The sequence below is a fragment of the Cyprinodon tularosa genome, unplaced genomic scaffold (assembly GCF_016077235.1).
Source record: "Cyprinodon tularosa strain WSP-4 unplaced genomic scaffold, ASM1607723v1 ctg90, whole genome shotgun sequence".
Lineage (NCBI taxonomy): Eukaryota > Metazoa > Chordata > Actinopteri > Cyprinodontiformes > Cyprinodontidae > Cyprinodon > Cyprinodon tularosa.
In genome coordinates this window covers 134,272-159,999 of record NW_024039674.1, presented here as the reverse complement: position 1 = coordinate 159,999, position 25,728 = coordinate 134,272, and the positions used below count along the sequence as shown (strand labels likewise).

At 37.3% G+C, this 25,728-nt stretch overlaps 1 protein-coding gene across 1 annotated transcript in view; it reads left to right on the top strand.

Annotated features, from left to right (window-relative positions):
• LOC119775902 (phospholysine phosphohistidine inorganic pyrophosphate phosphatase) overlaps positions 1-20,141 on the top strand; it is a 40,767-nt gene extending 20,626 nt beyond the window's left edge. Inside the window, exon 7 of the mRNA XM_038274049.1 lies at positions 19,518-20,141. Coding sequence (XP_038129977.1) covers positions 19,518-19,620 — 103 coding nt within the window. The 3' untranslated portion in view covers positions 19,621-20,141. The remainder of the gene's footprint in view (positions 1-19,517) is intronic.
• The last annotated feature ends 5,587 nt before the right edge of the window (positions 20,142-25,728 follow it).

Here is a 25,728-nt window from a genome sequence, read left to right as displayed (position 1 = left end):
AAGGAAGGGAAATAAACAAGGAAATGAAAAAAAAAAGATGTATTTTGTAACTGTTTGTAAATTAACAAATAAAAAACAAAACAATAAATTGAACATACTTTAGTTTGACTTTATATTCAAATCAGTGTGGTTGTATTGTTTTGCTTGTTTGTAAGTGCTACTGTAAGGCGACCGCTCCCTGTAAACATCCACTTGGCAAAGAGCTTGAGAAATGCTTTTTCAGTTGTAAACACAACAGCAAAACTACAACTTCCCTGTATCATGAAACATTCATTCACTGTAACCGCTGCTTTCTGTTCCCATTAACCAGTATTACTGGACAGCTTGACTCCTTTTTGGAGGCTAAATCACATAGCTTTATTATTAGTATTATCTTTTTTCACTTAATCAAAGTTAAATAAAAATGTTTGTGGGTGTTATATGTAAAGAATTTTTTCGGTGAGCGTTGCCCCACTTTGCAGATTTTTTCCTTTGTTCTCATATGAAATCAATGTTATTTCATCCATACTGTCAACACTGTTTGCCAGCCACTAAATAGGACATAACACAGAAGTCATCTTTGCATGCATACAGAGAAGGAAGCCTTCTTTTAATATCAGAGGTGTCCAAGGCACGCCCCCCTGGGTCAAATGCAGTACACTGACTGATTGTCAAGACTGATGTAGAAGAACCACAGTGCTGGTATTATTGGACCATAGTGCAGCATTAGACACTGCTGACCACTCAATTAGATCCCTGGAAAATTGGTTTGGCCTTTCTGGTTTCAATCCTACTTGAAGGAAAGAGACTTTTTGATAGATGGACCCTTGGTTTCCCATATTAGGGCCCCTCCTATTCAATATCTACATGCTCCTCCTTACTCAGATTATTCTACACAACATAAGTTATAATAACTATGCAGGTGACACGCAGCTGTGCATTATATCAACAGGAGACTATTAATCCATTTAAATGCTGGGTAAACAGATAGAAGAAATCAATGCGTGGATGTTCCAGTTTGTGTTCAACTAAATCAAAACAAACCTTAAGTAATATTTTTCGAACCAAAGTACAAGTCTTCAAAATTTAGCAAACGGCTACAATTATACAGCTAGAAACAAAAATCAGGTTAAGAATCTTGCTGTAGTGATGGGCGAAGACCTGAACCTTTAGAGGCTCGTAAAGACAGTAAGAAAGTCAACCTTCGATTGCCTAAAGAACATCACCAGTGTCAAAGGAAAATACAAGCAAATGTCCTCACCTCAAGCCTATCCATGTTTTCATAACCAATCTGACTGCATTGTTTCTGTAAAGATGATACGTATTGTGAATTGGCGGTATATAAATCAACTGAATTGAATTGGAGTAAAACTTCTAGCATTTAGGAAACTGAGCATGTTGAGGTTTTTGATTTTAAATGCTCATAGTTATTCTACGTTTTGTAGTTTTTTCTGGTTGGGATGTCAAAGAATCAGTTGTCCAGCGTTTTGCTAAATCTAATGGTTATTGGCCAATGGGTTTTAACTTATTGATTCAAAGGTGCATCTATTGACTCCAACAGTTATTTATGTTCCTTGAAGCTATCCTCCTCTCTGTCTGTGTGTCAGGGGGTCAAAAATAACATTTGGTCTCTTTCCATTCTTGCCGGTAACATTTAAAGTTGTTTTAAATCCTTTTATCGTTGCTTCATTCTCAGTATGTGAAAGTTTTAAGTATCCTGATATATATATATGCACATCAAGACAAACATGACTTACTCCGAGTCCATGTCTTTTCTTCCCTTTTGGAGCGTGACCAAGAGAACTCACCCAATTTCACATTATTATTTCAACCCCTGGCAAGAAGGAACAAAAAACATGAAAATGGAATAAAAGCTGATTCAGTTAAATCAGTATCATTAAATGAAAATATATAATCCATGCAGGACTGCCCTTACAGATGGTAACTGACATAAATGAATGCAAACATGCATTAAAGCTGTCTTTTATTGAGTGTTTAGTCTATTTTTACTCATAATGATGTTCTTTACACACTTTGCAACTGATTGCTCCACCATTCTTTGAATCCCCCAGTCTTCCTGAGTGTTGCTGCTGATTATGTCTACATCTCTTCTTGGCCACTTTCTACTGAATAAAGCACAGTATCACAAAGCTCAATTCCTCTCAAACATGTCTTAAACATGAAAAAGGGTCACTGTCCGGGGTCTGCCACCTTCACTAGATCTCAGTAAAAAAATAGCATCTTTCAAGTTGTGCATCCCAGTATACTGGTTTATCCTGCAGACCATTCTAACCTAGATTAAGTCATATAAAAAGACGGTACCTTTTTTTTTTTTTTTTTTTTATTAAAGTTGTAGGGAAGTCATATTTAAATTTCAAATCATTCTGGCTTAATCATGTATATAAATGTACTCTTTATCAGACAATATTGTCCCAAATGTTAGTAAAATTATATTTTTACAAGAATCATGTCATAAAATCTTTTTTTTTTTTTTTTTTTTTTTTTTTTTTTTTCGTTATTCTATGCAGGCCAGTTAGTTATACGTCAACTTGTACACATAAATTCGGCCAATCATATATCAACAGTCATCTGTCAATCAAATTGTTTTGTCATAGCATCTTGATTCATATGTCACAATTCGTTTCTGAGAGTGTCGTTGCGAAGTGCAACTTGGTCCCAATTTAATTTCCCATTGGGAACCTACTAGCACTATATTGCTAAATGGTTAGCAAGATGCTTCCAAGAAACCGGCCACAATCAAACATGCTTGTGAACCCTTCCGCCACAACATTCCCGCCCCCTTGATAAACGACCAATCACATTGACTTTTTTCACTTGTGTAAAGTTGGGCACCACTCTGGAGAATTCGCAAATGCAACCTTTGGAAAAGCCGCTTGCCTACGACTTTAACTTCCGCTGATTAAACTGCCAGATTGTAGTTCAGTCTGACATCTTTCTCTGGTCAAACATCAAGAAATACCAGTTTGCCAGTATATGGTGGCTTAATGTTCCCAAGGCACAACAAACCCACCACCATGTTACAAATGAAGCATTTCACTTGTTCTTTGTGTATGTTTTTGGAACTGTTATCTGAATCTTGCCCTATTTCCCCATGAGAAACAGTTGCCTGAGTTAAAAGTCTTGCAGTTCATCCAAAGGGGGTTCTTAATCATTGGTTTCTTTCTGAATGAGCCTAAATTTGGTTCAGATACAAAAGTCCCCAAAATAATCCCACATCCGAATTCTATGGTGTTGGGCAGTGGCTTGTATTACAGGAACCCTTCTTATAAATGCACTCCTTTTTTAGTTTAGGATGAATGGTGTGAATTGTGTAACCTGGGTTATAAAGTACAGAGGTTAACACATCTTATCAGTGGGGCCGTTGTACTTGTGAAAAAAATCACACACCTATGCAGTTTTGTAAATGAATAACATCAGTTGGAGCACAGTAAACCCCAGATGGTCTCTATGCAAATATCCAGATCCATCACTGTAACTGCTCTGTTTTCCTCTAATCAGAGTCCTCAGAACCTGGATTCCCTGAGCCTAAAAGGGGAATGAGAGCAGAAAGGATATGGGTCAGCTTCATGGTGAGGTATTGCAACCTGCGATGTGTCGTTTCAGTCTATTCTGGAGGAAAGTGACAAAATAACTTACAACAGATTTTATCTAAACTATCTTTGTGCTCTATTTGACATCTAAAAGCTCCTTTAAATCTCTCCATTAGAGTCATGCAATTGTCCCTTAACCTTTAAAAGGATGGAAATCTAAAAGGCCCAAACCATATCCTCTCTCTGTCTGATGTCTGATGTCTCACTGTCTGATCTCAGATCAGACAATAAAATGCTTCCCGTTTGGGGGAGTTTGGAATAATCAGCTATAATTAAGGCCTATTTTTAACCAAATAAACTTTTGTATACCTATTTAAAATAATAATAATATCTGAACTTTATTGATCTCACGTTGGAGAAATTTACCTCTGCATTTAACCCATCCCCTTGGGGAGCATGGGCTGCCTCTTAGAGCAAAAGCGCACTGCTCTAACCACTAGGCCAACACTCCCCTCCCCTTAACTTTTCTGTCCGAACCAAAACCGCTGTGCTAGTGTCATGATATTGTTCTCCAGTTTTATCTAATAAGGTTTGTACCCTCATGGTGCAATCAGCCTGTTTGTCTGTCTTTTTTTCTCAAAAGGAAACAATGGTGACATCTGACAAATAGTTGAATATAATTTTGTTCTTATGAGATGCTCTAAAGTTCAAATAAAACCAAGTATCTTGGGCAAATCATCACAGAGAATCTGTCAGACGATGATATCTTCAGATAATGTAGAATGTTGTATGCTCAGGCTAATACCCTTGCTTGTGAATTTGGTGCATGTACTGAAGTAGTAAAAGTGGAACCTGTTTAATGCATATTGTACCTCTCTGTACAATGCTTTCCTGTGGTCTACATATAAAAAAAAAACAACCTGCAAAGGCTACAGTTGATCTATAATGATGCTTTGCAGGTACTTTTGAAATGGCTAAGATGGACTAGTGTGAGTTAGATGTTTGTCACAGCAATAGTCAATACCTTACATGATGTTTTAAGAAAGCCAATGTATAGTTTTATCTGTAGGACAAATGCATCTGGCAATGAAATTATCTTTTCACTCACTGACACCATACTAATGGATCATTGGAGTTTTGTTTTGTCTCATTCACTTGTATTGTTTTATTCTTGTTTTATATATTTATTGGACCATGAGACAGGAATAAAGTTTAACTATCTACTATTTATTTAAGGTACTTGTCTCTTGATGCATTTACAATATTATACCCAGTCTGTTTGTGATTGGTAGTAAAATGTTTTGGTAGTTTTTTTCCAACACTGTATGTTGATTTTCTTGTCATTGAGACCCTTTAATATCACTTTCAAAGACATGGTAGTGCGAAGTTTATATCCTTCTTGTCGCTGAGGCAGACAGAAGCATATAGTCTCACCAGACTTTCTGCATTTTTGAATGCATGTACAGTATCTTCTAATGGAATGGGATCTACTTTGGGCGTTTGGGTCTGCTGTTATTGTGGAAGAAATTATTCTTTCACTAGAATTGCACCTCTGAAACCAGTTTTATTATTGTGAGCTTGCCGCCGCTCTTTGAATGCTAGTACTATTGTGCCCTCAGACGAGCCTTAGTTTACCCTTTAAGTGTGACAGACGTTGCATTTTTAAGTAAGTAATCCCATTTAGTTGCATCTTTTCTTTAGTAAAGGACAGCAATCAGTTTAACAGGATCTAAACAGACTAACCGGAGTTTAAGGATTTTGCTAAAGCTGCAATGAAACACTGTAAAAGTGTTACTGTAAGAGTTATATGTGTTTTTCTTTCTGTTCTCAGTGATCAGAAATAGGCATCAGATAGAACAGAAGGCTGCAGTGATTACGGAGGGCCTTTGTTCTATGTCACTAAACCTTGAAACGGCTGCCGTGTCTGTAGCTGTAGTTTAATCTCCTTAACAAAATGAGAAGTTCCCCTGAGTTTTATGTATACTGTATTTCAGCCGGTCTTACCTTTCATTCCGCAGTCGATGTCTTGTGGCTTCTGTGATATATTTTATGTCACCTACTATATTTAAAACCCTTTACTCTTGGTTTCAGCTACCCAACTCCATCATCTTTCACCCACTGTGGTGCCTTTAGTTCTCTGGGGTTTTTTTTGTTTTGTAGAGTCTGATTCTTCAAGCAGTCTTGCCTTTACAGGTTCAGTCTGAGTCACACTTTGACCACATGTTTGCTCAACTTTGCATAGCCTTTTCCTACCATAGGCAAGAATGCAGGCTTTGTACGTGGTCGAGCAGAAGAGCGCAGTCCCACACACCCTGTCCTGTCTTAACTGCTCTCTGCACTATGTTTTTTTTTTTGTGTGGGAAGCAGAGTTATCTTAGTGCAACCCATCTCAAGGCTGTAAACCTGTCAAAGGATGATCTGCTCACCAATTCCTGTTTCTGAATGTGTCATTTAGGTCTGTTTGCTTTTACAGCATAATCCACAAAAACAGAAGAAAAAAGAAACTTAAAGGCATTCTCACACAATAAAGGCTTTTTATAATACAGCAAAAAGATGTTGGGTAAAGCTCTTTTGTTTTGGATCATTTAATCAACCAAGTTATATATTACTAATTATATTAAACTACTTTAACTCTTTTAGATGCTTAATTGTGTGAGAAATTATACAAATAAAGGGATGTGTAAATATGCAGGTATGCACAGTGTGGTTTACCAGCTGCACAATTCTGTGCATCTCCTTTGTCTGTCAGCAGCTGGTATTTGTGAAACATTTGCATTGTTAATAGGAGCATGCTTGTTACAAAAGGCTCTTATTTTCATTGTCTGATCTCCTTTATTTTTGATAGATGGGGCATGATAGCTCTTTACTCCACCCTCTTCTCTTTTTTAAGATAATTTTAGTTTTTTTTTGTTTCATTTCTATTGGTTTATGCAAACTAGAACATTTGATTTATAAAGAATTTATTAGATTAAAAAAATTGGCTACTTTCTTGGGATAGATTACCATGGTACAAAATACGTTCTTTGACCGTGTGGAGTTCTTAAGCTGTGCCCCTCCCCTACATGTTGCTGCACACTGCTGGTCGGCTGATTAACAAAAGGCCTCTTAAAGTCTCCCTTTTTGACAACAAAAATGTTTAGTTGCCAACCTAATAAAATAGGATGCAGCATGTTCAAACCTGTCAGACTTTTCTCCTTGTTTTCAAAAATGAAAACCATAAAAAAAAAAAGGAAATAAAAAAAAAAAAAAAATTTTTGCCCCTTCTTCATGCAAAATTGTTTAATGTTTTCACAGCTTTGGGATAGACATTAAAATATAAAATTTACGGGACAAACATCTTCCTTTTGCAAAAGGGTGAATTGCAGCCTAGTTATCTTGTTGACTGTTGTGGCTACTAGTAATCTAGTTTGGCTACTCTAACTGTTAGTAAAGGATAAATTACTTATTTTTCCACTTTTCTTAACATTTAGTGCCCAACTGAGTAAATTATGCTTCTAATTGAACCAATCACCAGTAAGCAGTCATATTTTCCAGAAATAACAATTTGCTAATATGCTAAGGTCCAATGTTACCATGTCATAACAAACCCACCTCTGTATTACAGATAAAAGTTTTAATTTTGTTCTTTGTAAATGGTTTTTTTTTTTTCTGGAAGATTGAGCAGACGCGTTGCTCTTATAAAAGAGGTACAGTCTTCAAATTTTTGCTAATGGGAGGATGAAGGATTTCGAAATGAAATAACAGAAACAAAACTTTATTTTCTAGGGTGTGTTTAAACATAGTTGTGGTTCATTGAGGCTGCAAGGAGAGCAACTTGGAGCAATCTCAGAAAGTCTTATAATGTCCTAACCATGTGGCGGCATGGTTCCCAGGCGTTTCAACTCATTTAGATATTAATAATTAACCAAGGCTTTCTCTTCTTTCTTATGGCCAAACTAGACTCCCACAACAGGACAAAAGAGCCAACCAGGCCTGAACTCCTCGACTGTACTTTTCCATCCTTTGGCAAAGAAAGAAAATCAGTGAAAGTGTGAGACTTTGAGAGCTACCCTCCACAGACTAAAGCATTGAGCTGCTTCTTCAACACACAAACTCTTTGGTGTTTGAACAAAGAATTAGTCCCACTGAGCAATTACCGAGCTGCTTATCCAAGGTTTGGCATGGATTTTAGTTATTTGCCTGGTTTCTGTTATTTGACATTTTTTATCCAACTACTTTGCTCCAGCTTGTTTGTTTGGGTGTGTACAGAAATACATGATATGTGTTGGGAGCAGGTGAGTCAGCAATTCTGTATCACTATCTTAGAACAGTCAGACTGAGAAAGGCTTAGCAAATCAGCAGCAAATAACACGCTGGTTAAAAGGCTGCGGTAAGATCTGGGTCACATGAAGCGTTGCATACTGAGCAAAAACCAACAGCTGTGAAATGATGAATGTCTTAAAAGTGCTTTAAGAGGATAAAGATGCTCAGTAATAGTTATTGTCCTCTGATCTTTAATGTTTGGAAGAGCTGAAAGTTTCCAGTGGGTGGCTTTTGCTCTTGCACAAACACTGCCTGACTCTCAGGGCTCAGAAGGTGTTTTACACAGCAACAGGATGAGTGGAAAGAAAAAAATAAATATCCTGTTGCTCATCATGCTGCATGTAGGGAATCCCCTTTGAGTCCACCTCGCCAGAGAGTAGCGGTTTATTAAAGTGTGAACAGCATTCTGCAGCTGTTTGCTGATTGTGAGTCAACATTTCACATTACTTCTATAGGGAGAAGATTTATCTGTTGTCATAACATGCAAAGAGATGGTGGTTTACCCCGTGTTCTGTTGAGATGTTTATTTTAGCAAGTCCTGGCCATATCAGATAAACCAGTGAAGAGATAAGAGAAGTTTGTCTGGAGTCGATTAGGATAAAAACACATTGCGTGTCCGTTGAATCTCTTCTTATCTTCCTGCACGATCACTTTCTACAATCGGGTTTATTTATTTTTTTTGCACATTTAAACTGTGATCACATTCTTGTCCTTGAGGCAAGTGACTGCAGCGTCACTGGGTGGATGAAAACACAAGCAGCTGCTCACCTTCATACTCGCAGCCTTGGGGTTAAAGCAGAGCGCTTTGTCTCGTGTTGGCATCTAATATCCACCCACAAGGCTTGGCTGAACATAAAGGCTATAACTATCATCTAGTTATGTTCCCTTTTACACTGTGGCTCCATAGGTGGCTCTATACTGGAACAATGATCCTTCCTTTTACTCTTTCACTGATTCACTGCTTTGGTATGAACATTTCCACAGCAGCTCTGATGGTTTGCTGTCATAAACAATCAGCTATCACATTTCTGATGATGTATGGTTGTAATTTTCAGCAGTGGAAAGTAGGTGTTTTTAAAACTTTAAGTTTTGTCATAAAGATCTGGGGTCTCATGTATTAAGTGTGTCTGCACACAAAAAAAAACTTTATATCAAAGTTTGCGGCAATCCACGCAAACTTTTGACCTGCCTTGATAGTTTGCAGCAGCAAATTTTCAAATTTACAATAACAAGCTGAAAAACCCTTAAATGTACCCAATAAAATGCAATTTGACTGTATTCATTAAAGTTAAACTGAAAGAGCGTTAAATCTGATGTTTTCCCATGAGTTTTGAGCTTTATGAGTTAAACTTGAGCGATGAAACAGAGTCAGCTTTAACCTCATACAGCAACATAACACGCCTAAAAAGAACAAAATGGTGAAAACATTCTTAGTTAGACGTAAACTTTAAATATACCTCTGTTTAGCTCATGAAAATACACATTAGTCTGTGCGCCAAGGATCATAAAATCTATGTGTATTCTCGAGGGGACGCTTTCAATTTAACACAGAAAAACTGGTGGTAAATCAGCAAATTAATTCCAAACAAGTTTGGTGAGACAATAAATCAGGTGTGGAAGATATAGGTGATCACATATGTCCATAAATGGCTTCGTCAATGCATGTGCCTAAACACTTACACTTCAAATTACTATTTGAATCGAGGAGCCATTTAATAAATGAAATTAGACCTTTAGCTACAATCATTTTGCTAGATGTCTGTAAATGTCAAATTTGCTTTTATAAATAGTAAAGATTTTCATTGCAAAGCAAGTATTTATGATGCACAAAGGTGTCTGACATGGCATGTTTGACGGCTCAATACAGGATTCCTTTATAGCTAGTATAGCATTATAGAACAATTGTAATCATTCTAAATAACTTATTGTCACATTACCAACAGGCTCCTGGAGCAGCGACTGGCTGCTATGTAATTTGTATAAATTTTTTTATGTTTTTGTTGTTTGTTTTGTTATATTAGGTGTTCGTAATAGTACCATAAGGGTTATTCTTTCGACTTAATAATTTGTTAAAATTACAATGATTAGCATTTAGTAATAATTGAGCTAAATCTTGCAAACATTGCAAAACAAAAAAAAGCCAACAGACGATTTATTCTTGATTATTTTTTGTATACTGATTTTCTGATTGTCATTTAAAAAGGTTCTAACTGGCTTCAATAAACAAAAACACGGTGGAGTGCTGACATTCCCTGTGTGAATGCCTGGCAGCATCTTTTCCATGGTTATTTTGACAGGCAGGATGAGCCTTCCAGCTATTTAAAACACTTCTCGTATTAATCTGTCGGAGGACACTTTCAAGCAGTTCCTCAGGCTGCAATTTATTTTCCACAGAATTAGATTTAAAAAGGAAAGGTGTGCTTATAACAAGTTTTGAGATTTCTCCCTAACGCCATTTTTTAGTTGGAAAGCTGCACATTTTTTTATGCATGAGGCATGGTGCATATGCAGAAATATTTAAAAAGTTCCCTGGCAACTCTCAAATGGGAGCATTAGGTGTCAAAACTTCCATCCATAGTGAGCTTTTTTCTCAGAGGTTAACATAGAAATAGTCAGTTGACAAAATTGGGTGATTTTCATTTTGATGCACCCTGATTAACAACATACAAAAGGGAAACCCAAAAATCCCATATTTGCCCACCTGAGTGAATCTTTTCTAAGTGCTCCAGGCTCTGCTGGTAACATCACTCTTTGGTGTGGAAGTTAATAATGGAATGGAAACAAGTTTACCATGTCTAGTACCATTGGTATCAGTGAGGTGTTTAAGAATTAGGTCAAAATAAGATGAAAGAAGCTCTTATTAAGAAAGTAGTGACTCCATTCAGTCACATTTCCAACACAACTATCCTGGATTTCTCTATGAACATCTTATTGAAAGTATGACTTCCACCAAGGCATAAAAATAATAGCCTTTTATGTTAAAACCAGACCTGTGAGGGTGAAATTTCTGTTTGCACATTAACCAAGCTGCAACTCAAGTTTAACTTGTTCTGCACAGTATGGATGTCCCCATGGGAAAAAAAACAGACATTTTGCAGACAGTTTTAATTACATAATCTAAAAGTATCCTTCCCTATTTGACAATAGTGTTATGCCAATCGGGACTGGAAGAGTTTCTGCAATAGTACAGACATTCTTTGCTTCGAAATGGCATAATATGCAACTCCAGCAGTCTTCCGAACTGTTAAAGGTGAATAAAGCTGCTCTTTTAAATAATTTACTCATGCTAACAGCAGAAACGCCAGGAAAATACTTACTTCTGCTCTAAGGTTTCTTTGAAATCAACAAAAAATAAATAAAATACTGTAAGAGTGGAAATGAAGTAACTTAGAGCTCAAAATAATACATTTATGAACCTGAGGCTTGGAAATTACCTAAATCTTAGCTGTTTAGAGCCTGCAGTCTGTTGAGGCCAATAAATTGTGGTCAGCTCTAAGAGAAATGGTCTTGAAACAGGAATTGTCAGAGCAAATTAGATCAGCATAAATGGATATATTTGCCAGTGAAATATTTTCCAACTTATGAAATGTTGACTCAATTTTAATTCTCTGTAAAAAAAAAAAAAAATAATATTTAGATTTATGGAAACCACAAACCACACATTTCTGTTTCAGGGACTTGAACTTTATTCAATTTGGGACAGAGGAAGTAGCACTAAAGTAACAATAACTGCACTTACTTCTATTAGTCACTGTTAATCTGCTTCTGTTTTTTTTTTCAATTTCTTCTACTCCAGTTAAAATGCTTTAGATGCAATGCCAATATTTAGTGAAAAATCCCTTCTTATGTAGAGTGAGCACATGTAATTCAGCCATAAGTGATCTCCTCAGAGTTCATTCCTTATAGATTACTGCTTTTAAGTTGGAGCTGATTGCCTTGCCTCCTTGATTATGAACAAAAACGGGAACTCCAGTCTCATGGAAACCATTTTATTGTGTAGTCTGACATTTTACTTTACAACAGTCTTAATGGAATTTTCTGTACATTTTCTAATCTTTTCTCGGGTTTCAGCAGGTATTCACCAGTCTGCAGCATTCTTAAGCCATTTTCATCCTATCCAAAAGGCACACTAACACCTGCCAACATCTGTCTTTGTTTTGCTGGGAAAATGTGACAGTTCAGCGTCAATTTACAATGCAACACAGTCCTAAGTAGCAACAGTGCCTTGCTAAAATTTAACTTTTCCTCATTTGTTTACATTAAAACCATTAGCTGCTATGTACTTTATTGGATTTTGTATAAGAAAATGGGTCTCTGTTAAACTAAAGGAAAGTGCGTGGTTTTATTTTTGTTTCTTTAACTAATGGAAACCTAAAAGAAAATGCACTTATATTCAACTGACTGAGTGAAGACTTTTAAAACCAACATTTACTGCAACAAAGTTCTCTAAATGGTGTCTTTGCTAAATGCATTAAGCATATAGATGTAGACAACAATTAAACAACTGTTAACAGGTGTTTCTATAAACTCTAGATATTGTAACAAGAAGCTGAGAACCCAGAAATAGTGTAAAAGGCAGGTAATGACTAAACCAGTTTGTAACGGGCATAACAAACAGGTACCAGGCTAGAGGAGGCAGATAAAGGCAGAACCCGCTGGTGACAGGCTGGAGAGGATGATTACAGATCTGAGAAGGCAGAAGATGACTGAATAGAGTGGAGGCAGGATTGGAACTGATTGGAAGATGGCTAACAGACTTTAAGCAGGCTTTGAACACACTAAATGCAGGTTAAACCCACTGGTAAAAGGCAGAAACTACGAGCTATAAAAAACAACTTGACATCCCTCACGCTAAATTAAGCTTTGGCGGAAATTCAACTGAATAAATTGGAGCGCTTACCATCAAGGCATCAGAGGCCCGTCCGTCTGTGGAGCAACCAATCAGCATTCAACAGCACTTTCTCATTACCCAATCAGCATCAAGAGTCCAGCAGAAAAAAAAACAGATTTCGATTCTGATGACCCCGATTCGACCCTACTCCGTCTCCTTCCCCACCATCCTCGCCAGTTTCATAAAGCCCCTCTCCTTGCCAGTGCCCTCCCTGTTGAAACGTTCCCTTGGACTCCTATTGCATTCATATGCCTTCCTTCTCTTTGGGAGTTTTTCAGGTTGAACTCTGAATCATCCATACAGGGATGCATATTTTGGAGAGAAGGGAAATTGCCAATGCATATGGTGACAGAGGTGGAGAATTGAAGCCAGATTGACTCATCATTTCTCTCATATTTATTTTCACTTCATGTCAAACTTTACTCAAAGATTGACTTTTTTGATCTGAAACTGAAGTGTGATATGCTATCCTGTCACACATCAATAGAAAGGGTCATAAACCGTCCAAAGGGTGTAATCTGTGTTTCTTGTGTGTCTTATATATTAATTCTGCTTTCCCAGATTTCTGAGGTGATATTTTGTCTTTAAATCAGTTACAGCTGCTAATCCCCACAGGTGCTGTATGTAATCAACAATCAATTGACTCTGTGCCTGAAGCCACTTTTAGGAACAAAATAATGCTGTAAATGTATCCATAGATCTGAGATATCACGACCAGCAATAAGTGCAATACAGCCCAGATGTCCTTGTTACCATGATCAGACTCTGAAGTGCTTATTAATCATATTTCCTTTTTCTTTAATGTGGCTACCAAATATCTTTTTCTGACTCTCCACTTCACCCACCAACACGTGTTTCTACTTCGGTTAAGCTGCGCTTTTTTACCGCTCTCTTGGTGGTGACCATGGTAACCATTAAATAGTACTGATCCGCTGGCACATTTAATGCAGCCATTTGCATAGGCCGTTTATGGTTAAATGTGGGCATTATGAGGGCCAAACATGAGGTGGAGCATTGGACAAAAACTTCTTGTCAAGCTTGATCTATGAAGAAAATAGCTTGGCTTTGTGCATGCACATGGTTTAGTAAAGCAGGATTATTTTCTTGGCAACACCAATATTTAAAATCAAAATCAATATTTGGTGTTTGGCATGCTGACCCTTTTAGTATGGATTCTATGCAATTTTTTATAAATAAGACTCCAGAACATGACCACAGTCAGAAGCCTATGAGGGCAGGCTAAGCAAAGCCTGCTCACTAGAGTGATTCTTATATGAGCTATGAGGAGACACTCTGGCAAGGAATAACTGAGAGCTATGCACAAATAGGCAGAGTAAGAGGGTGAAGGTCATTGGAAAAGTGGCATTTGCTTAGTCTAATTAGAGCAGGGAGAGGTAAGCAGACAGTTCAAATAACAGGATTTATGGCACATTTAGGGTGCATATTGCTGGAAGTTGAACCTCCACCCCAGTCCTTTAGTTATGTCAGCATTTTTCTGTTTGTGTTTTCCACGGTACCACTATACATGGGTAACGTTTCATGTGTTGGCAGTAAAAGTTAAAATTTTGTCTCATCTAATCAGAACATAATCTTCTGCTTTTGCTATGTTGCTGTTATGAAACTGTTAAAAGGGTTTAAGAAACACCACAACGCAATTACCTTAGGCATTTGAGCCCACATCATCTCTTAAATAGTCAGGGACAAAACTTTTTTTGTCTTCCCACCAGAACAGTATACAAAGTAATTCAACATTTGCTCATGTTGAGCTTTTTATCTCAGCCCCCTATGCCTGCTGCATATCTGCTCCATCTGCACTCACTCAGCCGAAACACCTACTCAGCAAAAAAAGTGTAGAGGTTAAGAGAGACATATAAATCGAAACTGGGTTTACATTATGTGTCAGATTTGCTTCCTTTGGTCTGGTGCGTGTTTCTTGTGTTAAGCACCAGCGTTTAGGAAAGTTGTCAGGCCTTTACTCTGCATGCGGTTGCATGGCCATGTATGAAAAAGGAACAACGTTAGCCGTTCTTGTATCGTTTCCTATCTCGTTTATTATTTTCTGTGCTGTGTTTATCTTGCATGGACAGCTGACTTTCGAAAACAAGTTTGCTCTTTTTATGAGTCATTCAGGCAAAAATTCATTTCATCAAGGCACGGTCTGTACTTGCAAAAAATTTTAACAGAGATAACTACCAATCTGAAAGTACTCTATGCCTGGTGAGTCTAATAAGGAAGCAGGAATAGGATTCACGGGTTTGTGTTCAGCTTGGTTAATGTCTCACACGGTCAGGATTGGAGGTTTATGAATGCTTTTCATCTAGCATAGATATTAAGTTAGTCCTTGAAAAATTTATTGAGTCATTTCAGTTCTTGAGTCATTCCAAATTCATATTCAGAGACCATTTACTCAAAAGTGTGTTTCTCTAAGAAGAAAAAAGAGAAGTGCCTAAATTTAGATTGAGTGAATCGAAAATTATTTCTTATGATCTAATAAAATAAAAAAAAAACGTTTGTGGTACAGATAATTAGAATAGCTTTGTCATACTTAGCCTCCCTTCCTCTTATGTAGAATTTACCATTTGCATGTCTATTCCGCTTCCTGGTTAAAACTAGAGCTGGGCTTCCTGTTTAAAGGTGCACAATCAAAGGGATTTTCCAAGGTGGCTCTCTCTTCCAAGAAATACTGTCTTATCTGTCCTTATCAGTGCATATATGTTGCGTTCTTTAGAGAACAAGTCCTGCATCATGTAAACAGGCTGTGTCTAAATGGGACTGTGAATACTTTTTACAGAAGTAAAGTTTAACTTTTAACTTAACAGAAATTAGGATGGGATTCACCCTGGTCAGACTCTACTGATGCCCAGGAAGTTGGAAAGATTTATTCTTTGATGCTCACAGTGTTACCGGATGAGGAATATTTAAGAATAAGGTCTTATTTTTAGTAAATTAAGTATTTTAAGACTGCATTTGTAAAGGTTTCGAAGCATAGCGGTCCTATAAAGTATTTACAATAATAATCTATTTTCTATAACCCTTAAAATGTTTATATACCAGACGGAGATAAAGGCTTTTAACAATATCTGAATACTGAGAAGGTTTTGGTGGTACAGAAAGCTAACAAAGCTCAGTCAGACTTTTTACCCACTCGTGTTTAGGCTCTAATTTTTCACATAGTTTACATGCCATAAAAGTTACTGCTAATCATGTAGGTCTTACATCAGCATTCATGTAGCAGATAAAAAATGCTGAAGATAATTATCACAGCTAAACCTGCAGTAGGATTATGTTAGGGAGCTTGAACCAACTTTGACAGAATCACCCATATTTCCTGATCTTTGCAGCTAAACAGTTCACTGAAAACTTTTTCTGTGCTTTTAAAGAGTAGACACCCAATCTTTTAATATGTTTGTATTCGAACACCTCTTTTCTAATAGAGGAAAATAAATATTCTGTTCAAGTACTAGAATAGTAAGGGGGATTCTAGATCACATATATTTTAAGCACTTCCTGTTTGTAGGGAGGTGTAGCTGATTTTTAAAAATAGTTTCAGGTTTTAATTATTCATTAGGTTTGAAAAACAATGAAAGTTCCACTTATGATTTAGCCCTGAAGGCTGTGATGTTTTTACAGACAAATTCACCTTCATATTTGTATCTGTAATCTGGAACAAAGTTTTTAATGAAGTCAACCTGGAACCAGAACAGACATATTTCTGATGTTGGCTTTAAATGATTACTCTGTAGATCCCCTCTAAATCCTTGTGAACTAGTTTCACTGTAATTATAATAATTTATGACTTTGCTGTGGGTCCTGTGTGTCAGAATTATACATTACTTTTCTTGTTTTTTTTCCCTACACCCGAATTAAACTTTGTGATTTAATATTAAGTTTTTTTATTTTTTTGTCAGAGAAACACATTGCTCTGTCAACGTTTTAGCAGCTGCGTTGGACACACTCCCTGACTGCTGTCTACGTCATGCCTGACCTCATCAATGTGCAAAGAGCCGTGCAATGTCCGTCAGTCATGAAGGCCCAAAGGATCCTCTTATGTGTATGGATATTACCCTGGCCTGAAGGACAGAGAGCGAGCTAGTGATTACTTCACTAGTAACAGTAGATGCGTTGTGCTGAATTTTGCATGGTCACATTGACCTGGTTGCTCCTCCATTATTCATGGCTGAGATTGGAAAGCAGCAAAATGAATGCAAGCAGACATGCCTGCATTCATGGATGTCTTGAAGACAGGAGCAAAGGAACGTTTAAAAGATTAAATAGCGTGGCAGGTAGAGGAGACAAAGCAGTTGGATTCACTGTCTGAAACCTTAGAGCCATGTGACTGACTTGCCTGTGAGTTCATGCCTCTGTGTGCGTGTTTAAACTCTCAGTCCTCCGGGGCAGAAAAGGGTGCGGGAGTAATTCTGCACAGGAGACATAACACTGCGACCATTAGTGCAGCTCACATAACCCAAGCGCTGGCAGCTGACAGACATGCGTAAACACATGGCACCGCTTCTCCTGTATTCAACATGGCTTCAATATTCAACACTTCTCCACCCACCCACCCATACACCATCACCCCCACGACCTCCAGGCCTCCTTTTCCTTGTGCTACACTCTGGCGGCTCACAAATATTTGCCATGGTTCTCTGCAGGCTCTCAGAAGGGAGGATTAATGGTGGTGTGTGCCACACGCTCGCAGCCAGACAAAGAGTCCCCATCTGGAGCTCCCAACGCGTGACTGAGGGACAGAACAGAGGCAGCACAGAGTCTGGTCTGAGGCAGAGGGGCAGGGGGGGCTCCTATAGGCTCTCCATAAATGAACGGGATTCCTGTTGATGAATGGATGGGGTGTCCATGTCTTTTGATGTGATTGGAAGCAAAGGGGTTGTGAATGCAGGCCCTGGGTCTGGTGCTGTGGCAACATTTCCTCCACCAGCTGATTAAACAGCCATATCTGCATCCATCAGTGGACCCTGATCCAAAAGAATGAGGAATAAGTGGGACGGGAGGGGTGCAAGTGAAAACCCTTTTTAGTTCACTTTTCAATAGCAAGCAGGTTTTTTGGGTGTTTTTTTTTTTTACAGAAAAGGTTAATACACACATCAGTTATAACTTTGCGACCACTAACAGAGTGTTAATCACCTACTGTTAACATTGCTGTTTCATCCCTTCTGCCTCCGCAGTGCAAAAACTGATCTGAAATAAAGTAAAATAAATATAAAAATAAATGTATTAGCTCTTAATTTGAGCAGCTAAACAAGATAATGTACCAATGGAATGAGCATTCCTGCCCTTACAATACCATAATAAGATATTATATACTTAAAATAAGATAAATGAGTTGCTTTTCATTAATTTAAATGTAAATCAAAAAAAGGTTAAATATATTTTTTTTTTAAATGGCTAACTTGTATTTCATTTTTTGCAGTGTCTTTCAGTCCTGTTATTAAATCTTTTGGCATCGACGTACTTAAATCATATTAAATCGGTTTATCTTTCATTGTTGCTTAGAATTCTTTTATTGTCGTCTCAAAAAAACAAATACATCACTTCATGATCTTATCAATTCTGTTTCCTTTTGAAACCAAAATGTTCTTCTTTTTAAGTGGCGATTTACTTTAAAGGAAAAATTTGAGGACATATCTTTCTCTCACAGCTGAGTCACTTTTTGTTTACTGCAATATTGGATAAAGAAAACAGAATCGTGCTTTAAGTGTCACAAGTCCATATCAGTTCACACTTGCTGATATCTTTCTGTTTTTCCTTTGTTTTGTTTTGTTTTAGAAATTCTATGAATTGTGTCTCTATATAGTCTTAAAATAAAGTTGTATTTTTACTTAGATATTTTCTTCAAAATATAACTGTATTAGTCTATAGTGGATGGTTCTGCTTTTTAAAATTTTGCATACTCGTATTTTTTCTTTACAGCAAACTGTAGTTTCATGAATTTTTTTTGGTGATTAAAAACACTGAAATCCTCCCATAGATAAATTCCACTTTATCAGTTTGTTTAAAAAATATATTATTTCCCTTTTAGTTTTGGTTCTGATTAAAGTCTAGGTCAGTTTATTCCTTGAAGTTAGTGAATTTTATTTACCTACACCCTAAAAATAAGTTGTCAAACCAGGGATGACTTCTAAAGTTGGTGAAAGATGACCTATAGCTACAAACGTGTAAACTAGTGAAAACTAGCAGTTTATATCCTCATCTTGCCATTCGTCAGAGTTCAGCCAGTTTATTGGGCACAATGGCACTAGCCTTTGATGAGCTGATGAATTTCCCTTCTGCAAGGAGCCAAATTCAGATGTTTTGGAGAAGAATGTTTTCTATTTTTCTGTCTCTCCCAGTTTGTTTGTATGTTGAAGTTAGAAGGAAACGTTTAGTTCAGAATACACTGCAGCTGATGATAATGATCAGAAACATGCTCTGCTCTGCTTTACTTCTGTCAAGCAGCTGCAAAGATCCCCTTTTATTCCGCAAATAAACACCTCAGCAACATTTATTGGAAATAAGCGTCATTTCTTATTGCACAGCTGTTCATTCTTAGAGACTATTAACATATTTCTACTGGGACATATTTCTACTCAGGCACATTTTCATGCTCTGTTTTCTCACAGTTTTTTTGTGTGGACTGCTTTTTAAGAAATCATATCCAGTGTTTAAGTTCCAATTATAGTTTGTTTAGTTTTTTTTTTTTACATTCTGATTGTTTCATATCTAGAGGCCATATGTACAGGATTTCTAATGGAGGCTGCTCCTTCCGGTTTCTTAAATTTTCTCCTGTCATCCTGCAGGCCAAGTGACGAAAGACATCCAACTGTGATCGCCGATGCAACCGTAGACAACCTGGCCCACGCTGTGGAAGTGATCCTCAGTCAGAGAGGGCTAGAAGCTTGAGAACCCTCCACTAGCAGCGGCCTGGAGCGATCCAAGCTCAGCGTTGCCTTGTAGTGTTAACTGACGCCTCATAAAAGCGATGCTTCACATGAGGAGGTTCCTCAGTTTTGAGGTAGTTGAAGAAAAATGTGAAAAGAATGAGCTGAAATATTCTAATGTGGTCTAGCTGCTATAAACTGTTAAACATGTGAAGGGATCGGACATCTGCTTGCCCTACTTGGTGATAAAACTAACTCCAGTGTAATTTATCCGAGATGGTTGTAAATGCTTTCAAACCGCTCTTTGCATTTGTCAGTACATGATTGGCATAGATGGGATACCTCAAGCTTGACACGAACAAGCCTGTAACCAGCTGCTGATTGACAGTTAGATGGGGAAAGTCGTGGCGGCGCATGCTCAGAGTCCTTAGAAACCTGATGTAAACAAGTGCAGCTGAAAAAGACTGACTATTATTAAGTTGTTTTATGTAAAGTAACACTAACTGTGTAGACTTGAAAATAAAGATAATTTATCCACTAGAAGTTTTCGCTTCATCTTATTTGGCTTTATATGATTACTTCACATTGGATTAACCTTGGGTTTAAACAATAATAAAGTTTACAAATGGAAATTAATCTCAGAAAAACATTATAACTGACAGCCATGAATTATGGAGATAAGAGATCAGCAACCTTTGGTTCCTGAAAGCCCTCAGCAGTGGTTCTTCATAACGATGGCCAAAGGTGATGACTGATTAGTGCTCTTAAATATAAAGGTCACTTTAAGGCTTGTCATCCAACCTTTGTTTTTGTTTATTCCTGCCATTTGTACTTAGAACTGCCTCAACAGATTTGCTTTAATTACGAAAAGGACAAAAGTTCTTCTGGTCATTTGTGCACAAACTGCTATCCTTTTTTTCCCTAATTAAATTGTCATTCATCAAACCTTTATTTCATTAATTTATTCTGATATTCTTCCTGAATATGAAAATTTAATTGAAATAATTGAAATAGCTTAAATTAACTCAAAGAAATACATTTTATATTCTTGTTGCTTTACAAAATTCTAATCTTTGGTAGCCATTGTAAACATGGTTGTGCTGGAAATAGATCCTGACCCTTGTGTTAGACCAGCACTGTTTTTAGATAAGCAAACAGAGGCCTACTCTGTTTGCTCTGAAGTTTGTTAAAGAAAAAGAACGAACAAACATCATGTAGACCAAGGAAAACACAAAGTAAGTGAGGGATACAGTGGTAGAGAAGTTCAGATTACATAACAATATTGCAAGCTTTAAACATTTATGAGCTCTGTTAAATTATATGGTGATGAAGCTAAACTGAGCAGGGCGACCAAAGAGATCATTAATCAGAGAATGCGGCCTGGATTCCCACGGTAGCACTGGAGGAGCTGCAGGAATCCACAGCTCAAGAAGGAGAATCTGTAAACAGGACATTCATGAGTCACTTACTCCTCAAATCTGGCTTTTATGGAAGAGTTGGAGGAATGCAACCATAAGGAAAGAGCTAACGATGGACATGATTTTGAACTTTCTATGGGCACTATGCACAACTCCACTACTTCCTGAAATCAAGTCATCTCTTTCGTTTCCTGTGTTTTTCTACTGGATGAACTGATAAGTCCAGGTGTGCATGACCACAGTTAACACACCTGGATTAATTAATTTACCCAGTAATGAAAGACAAAAACAGAAGAGCTTGTCACTACACGATCCGTCCCGGAAGCACGATCCGTTCTGCATATGTGCCATCAGTTCATTTGCACATCCACATATACATCGATTTAATTTTGTTAAAAAGACCTAAATGACGGTTTTCCCTCCACAAAAATAGTAAGTGTATTAAAATATAATAAAGGTTAATAATGTATTTCCTGAGAAAACAAATGCCTTAAAATCCTTTCTGTTTTATCAGTCATCTCTGCCCGATCTGCACCAGAAACATAAATCTAGTCTTTTTGATTTTTATGTTTTTGTTTTGTTTTAACCTTATGCTATATATTGCACAATCTAAAGAAAGAAACAACTAAAATGCAGATAAACATGGTTTAATCATATTTTTCTGGACTGCTATGTGCATGTCCGATGATGGCGCCAGAAAAGCAGTTTAACGAATAAAATGTAAAAAGCATCAAAATTCAAAAAGTCATTAAACATTTTTTAAAGATGTGTATTCACATTCTTTAGTGATTTTAGGATAGAAATAAGTAATTTTAGTACCATAATTATATTGTTTATGGACACCTGGATGTATTTATGTTCGTGCAGGACAGATCGTGCTTCTGGGACGGATCGGGTAGTGACAGAGCTGCCTTAAGTTCAGGAAGTAGTGGAGTTGTGCATAATGGCCATTGTCACTGCAATGCATGGTGAGGACAGCATCATCCTTTGGGTATGTGTTTTCCTTGCAGGGACTGCGAAGTTAGTCACAGTTTATAAGATTTCTGAAACTAATCATAGGGAAGCTGTAGTAGAAAACCAGTTAGAAGCTGCATAATAGTATTTATGGAAATAATTTACCTTCCTAAATGCAGAGCGAGGGCTACTAGTCTAGATTAGTTTAAAAAACAACTTTCTGTTCCTTCTCATTTATAATGATAAGCCTAATTAAGGAAAATGAAGAGGACCCTACACTGGATATGACTTCCTCTTCTGCTGCCCTCTGATAGTTACATCAGAGGTCGTCTGTACAGTGCCGTACAGCACCCTGTTAAAATGAAGAGCGAGTAAAATCAGTGTGTGCCAGCTGGACCACAAATGCCTTTTAGAAGTGGGGCATAAAACAAATGATTCGCAATTCCCTGCCCTCAAGGTCCCAATGTACAATCTGCAAGAACAAAAACCCACTGCCAAGTGATTTATTGAGGACTTTCTGGTTCATTTCACTCTTAGCTGACACGCATGCTTGAATGTTATGGGACAATTAGAGGTAATAAAAATGCTGCAAAGTGTTATGAAACCACGTCTGAGCAGGCTGTGTCACTCCTCCTTCAGATTGCTTATTAAATATTAATACAAGCAGCAAAGTGCCAGCAGCTGGTACTGCTGGTGCTCTGTTTTCCAACAGCCTACACATCGTTGGAATGAATGTTTTGTCTGTTATATGTTCCTGCCACTTGGCCTTGTATATGAAGTAATTAAACATGCATTTTACTGGTTGTGTGGTTGCATGTTTTCCTCTCCCATTTTTTTCAAACTGCAGGATAAGTGAAGATGGTCTCCTCTTGGCAAATTCAGCATCATTCAGTGTTTACTGCAAATTCTTCTAATGACCCTTAGCCGCTGATGACAATTTTGAGGCCTTATCTGAGATCAGCCACTCAGTTTTTTTTTTATTAGTATAAGTTTACCTCGTTCAAGCTGCCATGTTGGGTGAACAATGGTAAGTTCCTCGTGGAGTTCAGCACATTGATCTCTTCGCTGTCGCTGCAGCCTGCTGTTCCAGACAAAAGGGATGACCTCATTTTCAGCAGACATGTCCGGACATGTGTAATCTCACGGTCATAACAGTGACAGGCTGTCAAATGCTTGAGCAACAGGATATTCTTCAAGGTGATTTGCACATCAGTTTGTCACCTCCAGTTCTTTTGCATTGTTAGATTTGCCCTTCGCTTATTTTCTTTTCATGATTTGACAGCAGTTAACCATCACAGACCAGTAATTGTGATCTTGCCTGCAGGTTTTACTCCTCTTTATTGTTTATTATCGATTGATTGACTTTATTGATCTCACAGTATAGAAATTTACTCGTTACGTCAGCTCAGATAGTCAAAACATAAGGAAGAAAAAGGTGTATGGGATATATACAGTATATACAGTGCATCCACATATGAAAGCTTGTTTTTTGTAGGATTATTATACATGGTTATTGCACAGAGGGCCGGATTTATCAAAGGTTTGCGTGTATTAAAACGTGAGCTATTTCACTGCGCACGCAAAAAAATGTACAAACTGATCTATCAACAGCGTGCTAAAAGGATTTGGTCTTTAAAACGTGCTAAATAGCGTCTCTTATCCATTTAGTACTTTTTCTGCAATGAATATTCAATATAGGGCGTTTACACGCAAAAGTGCGTCTTGTGGGAGGATAACATGTAAATATATTAATTTAGCACTCGCAAAGTGATTTATCAAACCTGAAAGCAATTTTGCTAACGGTATCTGACTCTATATTTAACACGTTTCAAAAGAAGGTGCAAATGGTCTGTATGCGTAATTGCGCACACATGGCAGCGGTTATTGTCGCAAGAAGGAGAAATCGAAATGAAGCAAGGAGACGCAGAGAACGCATTTTTTCACTCCGTGTGAATATTTTTGGAATGAACGAGGAAACGATCATCAAAACATATCGTTTATCCAGCATTGCCATTTTGGAGCTGTTGGGGGAACTCCGAATGGATTTGGAGCCAGCCACAAGGAGGACCCACGCAATACCAGATATCACGAAACTCCTTGCAACATTGCACTTTTTTGCATCTGGGATCTCCCAATCTCGTTTTTCAGAAGTGCTGTCCGACGTTCTAAATGCCATGTCGCCCTGACGCCCTACCGGAGAACCCCGACACCCTGCGCCTGTGGAGCAACATGCCAATGCAGTCATCTTATCCACAGTCACTTCTTGTGAGCCATTTGGTATGTGCATTTTTCTACAGGCCGATAAAAAACACCTGTTTTATTTTTGTTTGTGTGTTTTTTTCTTACGGCGGTGAAGTAGAAATTCAGCCACATACCACCTTAGGGAATAAAGGTTGCCAAAGTTTATATATATATATATATATATATATATATATATATATATATATATATATATATATATATATATATATATATATATATTTCTTTTTTTGGAGGGGGTGGTGTCACTGTAAGATTAAAATTTCTTAATGCACTAGTTTGCACAAACTACAAACTACTTTGCCGCAAACCACAAAACGTGCAAAACCATCATTTAAATAGGGCGTCTCCAACAGTTTTGCGCCTGCCACCAGTTACGCAATCGCTCTTGTTAAATCACCCGCAAACCATGGTTCAGCCCCTCGCGCAAAATTCCACTTTGCGAGCGCAAATTACTGCACGCAAAATTGGATCTTGATAAATCCGGCCCAGAGTGTTTGCATGGTTTTAGTCCTACCTCATAGTGGGCTGAGTTGTTTCATCATCAGACCAGTTTTGAAATTTGACAAGAATGTATTAAATGTATTAAAAAAAAAAAAGTTCTCAAGTTTAGAGTTCTATCTTAACCTACATGGAAACCTGAAAAAATTATAATAAGCTCTAACTTAATTTATGCAGTGACTTTGATAAAGCCACACAAAGGCTAGACGGTTACCTGTGAAATCAAGAAGTCCCTTAAATGCTAAATATCTGTCGAACTATAAAAAAAAAAAAAATTAATTCATTGACTTCTACTTTCTTGATAAAGTTAGACATATTTTCAAGGCTTTGAGGCTCCACTCAGTGAGAAACAAATATGCACAAATAGAGAAAACCACAGACATATAGACGTAGATACCTCGTTGGGGACAGGTTCGCACATCGACTTCACTGCCATATTGAATCTGACAAAAAGTAGATGTCTGTAGTCGGTCAGCAGTGCAAGACCATTCTTTTTTAAGGTTTTTAGCTTGCATACAGTACAGACTGTTGTTTTCAGATATAGATGCATGCATACATAGATTTTGAAGTATTGTATAGATATAGGTGTGATTATATAAAAATTGTTTTTCAAGATTATAGATGTGCCTTTGTATATCTATAGGTATATACTATCATCAATGCAAGATCTTGGTGAAAAATTAATGCAGCACTGGATGGAAATAAATCTTTTGACATTGCAGAAGCTTATCGAAACAATGAAACAGCGAATGCGTGCCGTAATCAAAGCTAAAGGCGGTCCAACAAAGTATTTGTGTGAATTGTAAATTACCTTTTTTTTTGGTGGCGAGTTTTTTTTTGGCCAGGCAGTGTGTATATATATGTGTATATATATATATACACACACAATACACAATATCTATACTATATTTATATAAATACATATTTTTTTCTTGTTATTAAGCCAACATCAAAAGGAAAGGATTGTGCACCAATAGAAAAATAATTTACATAAGATG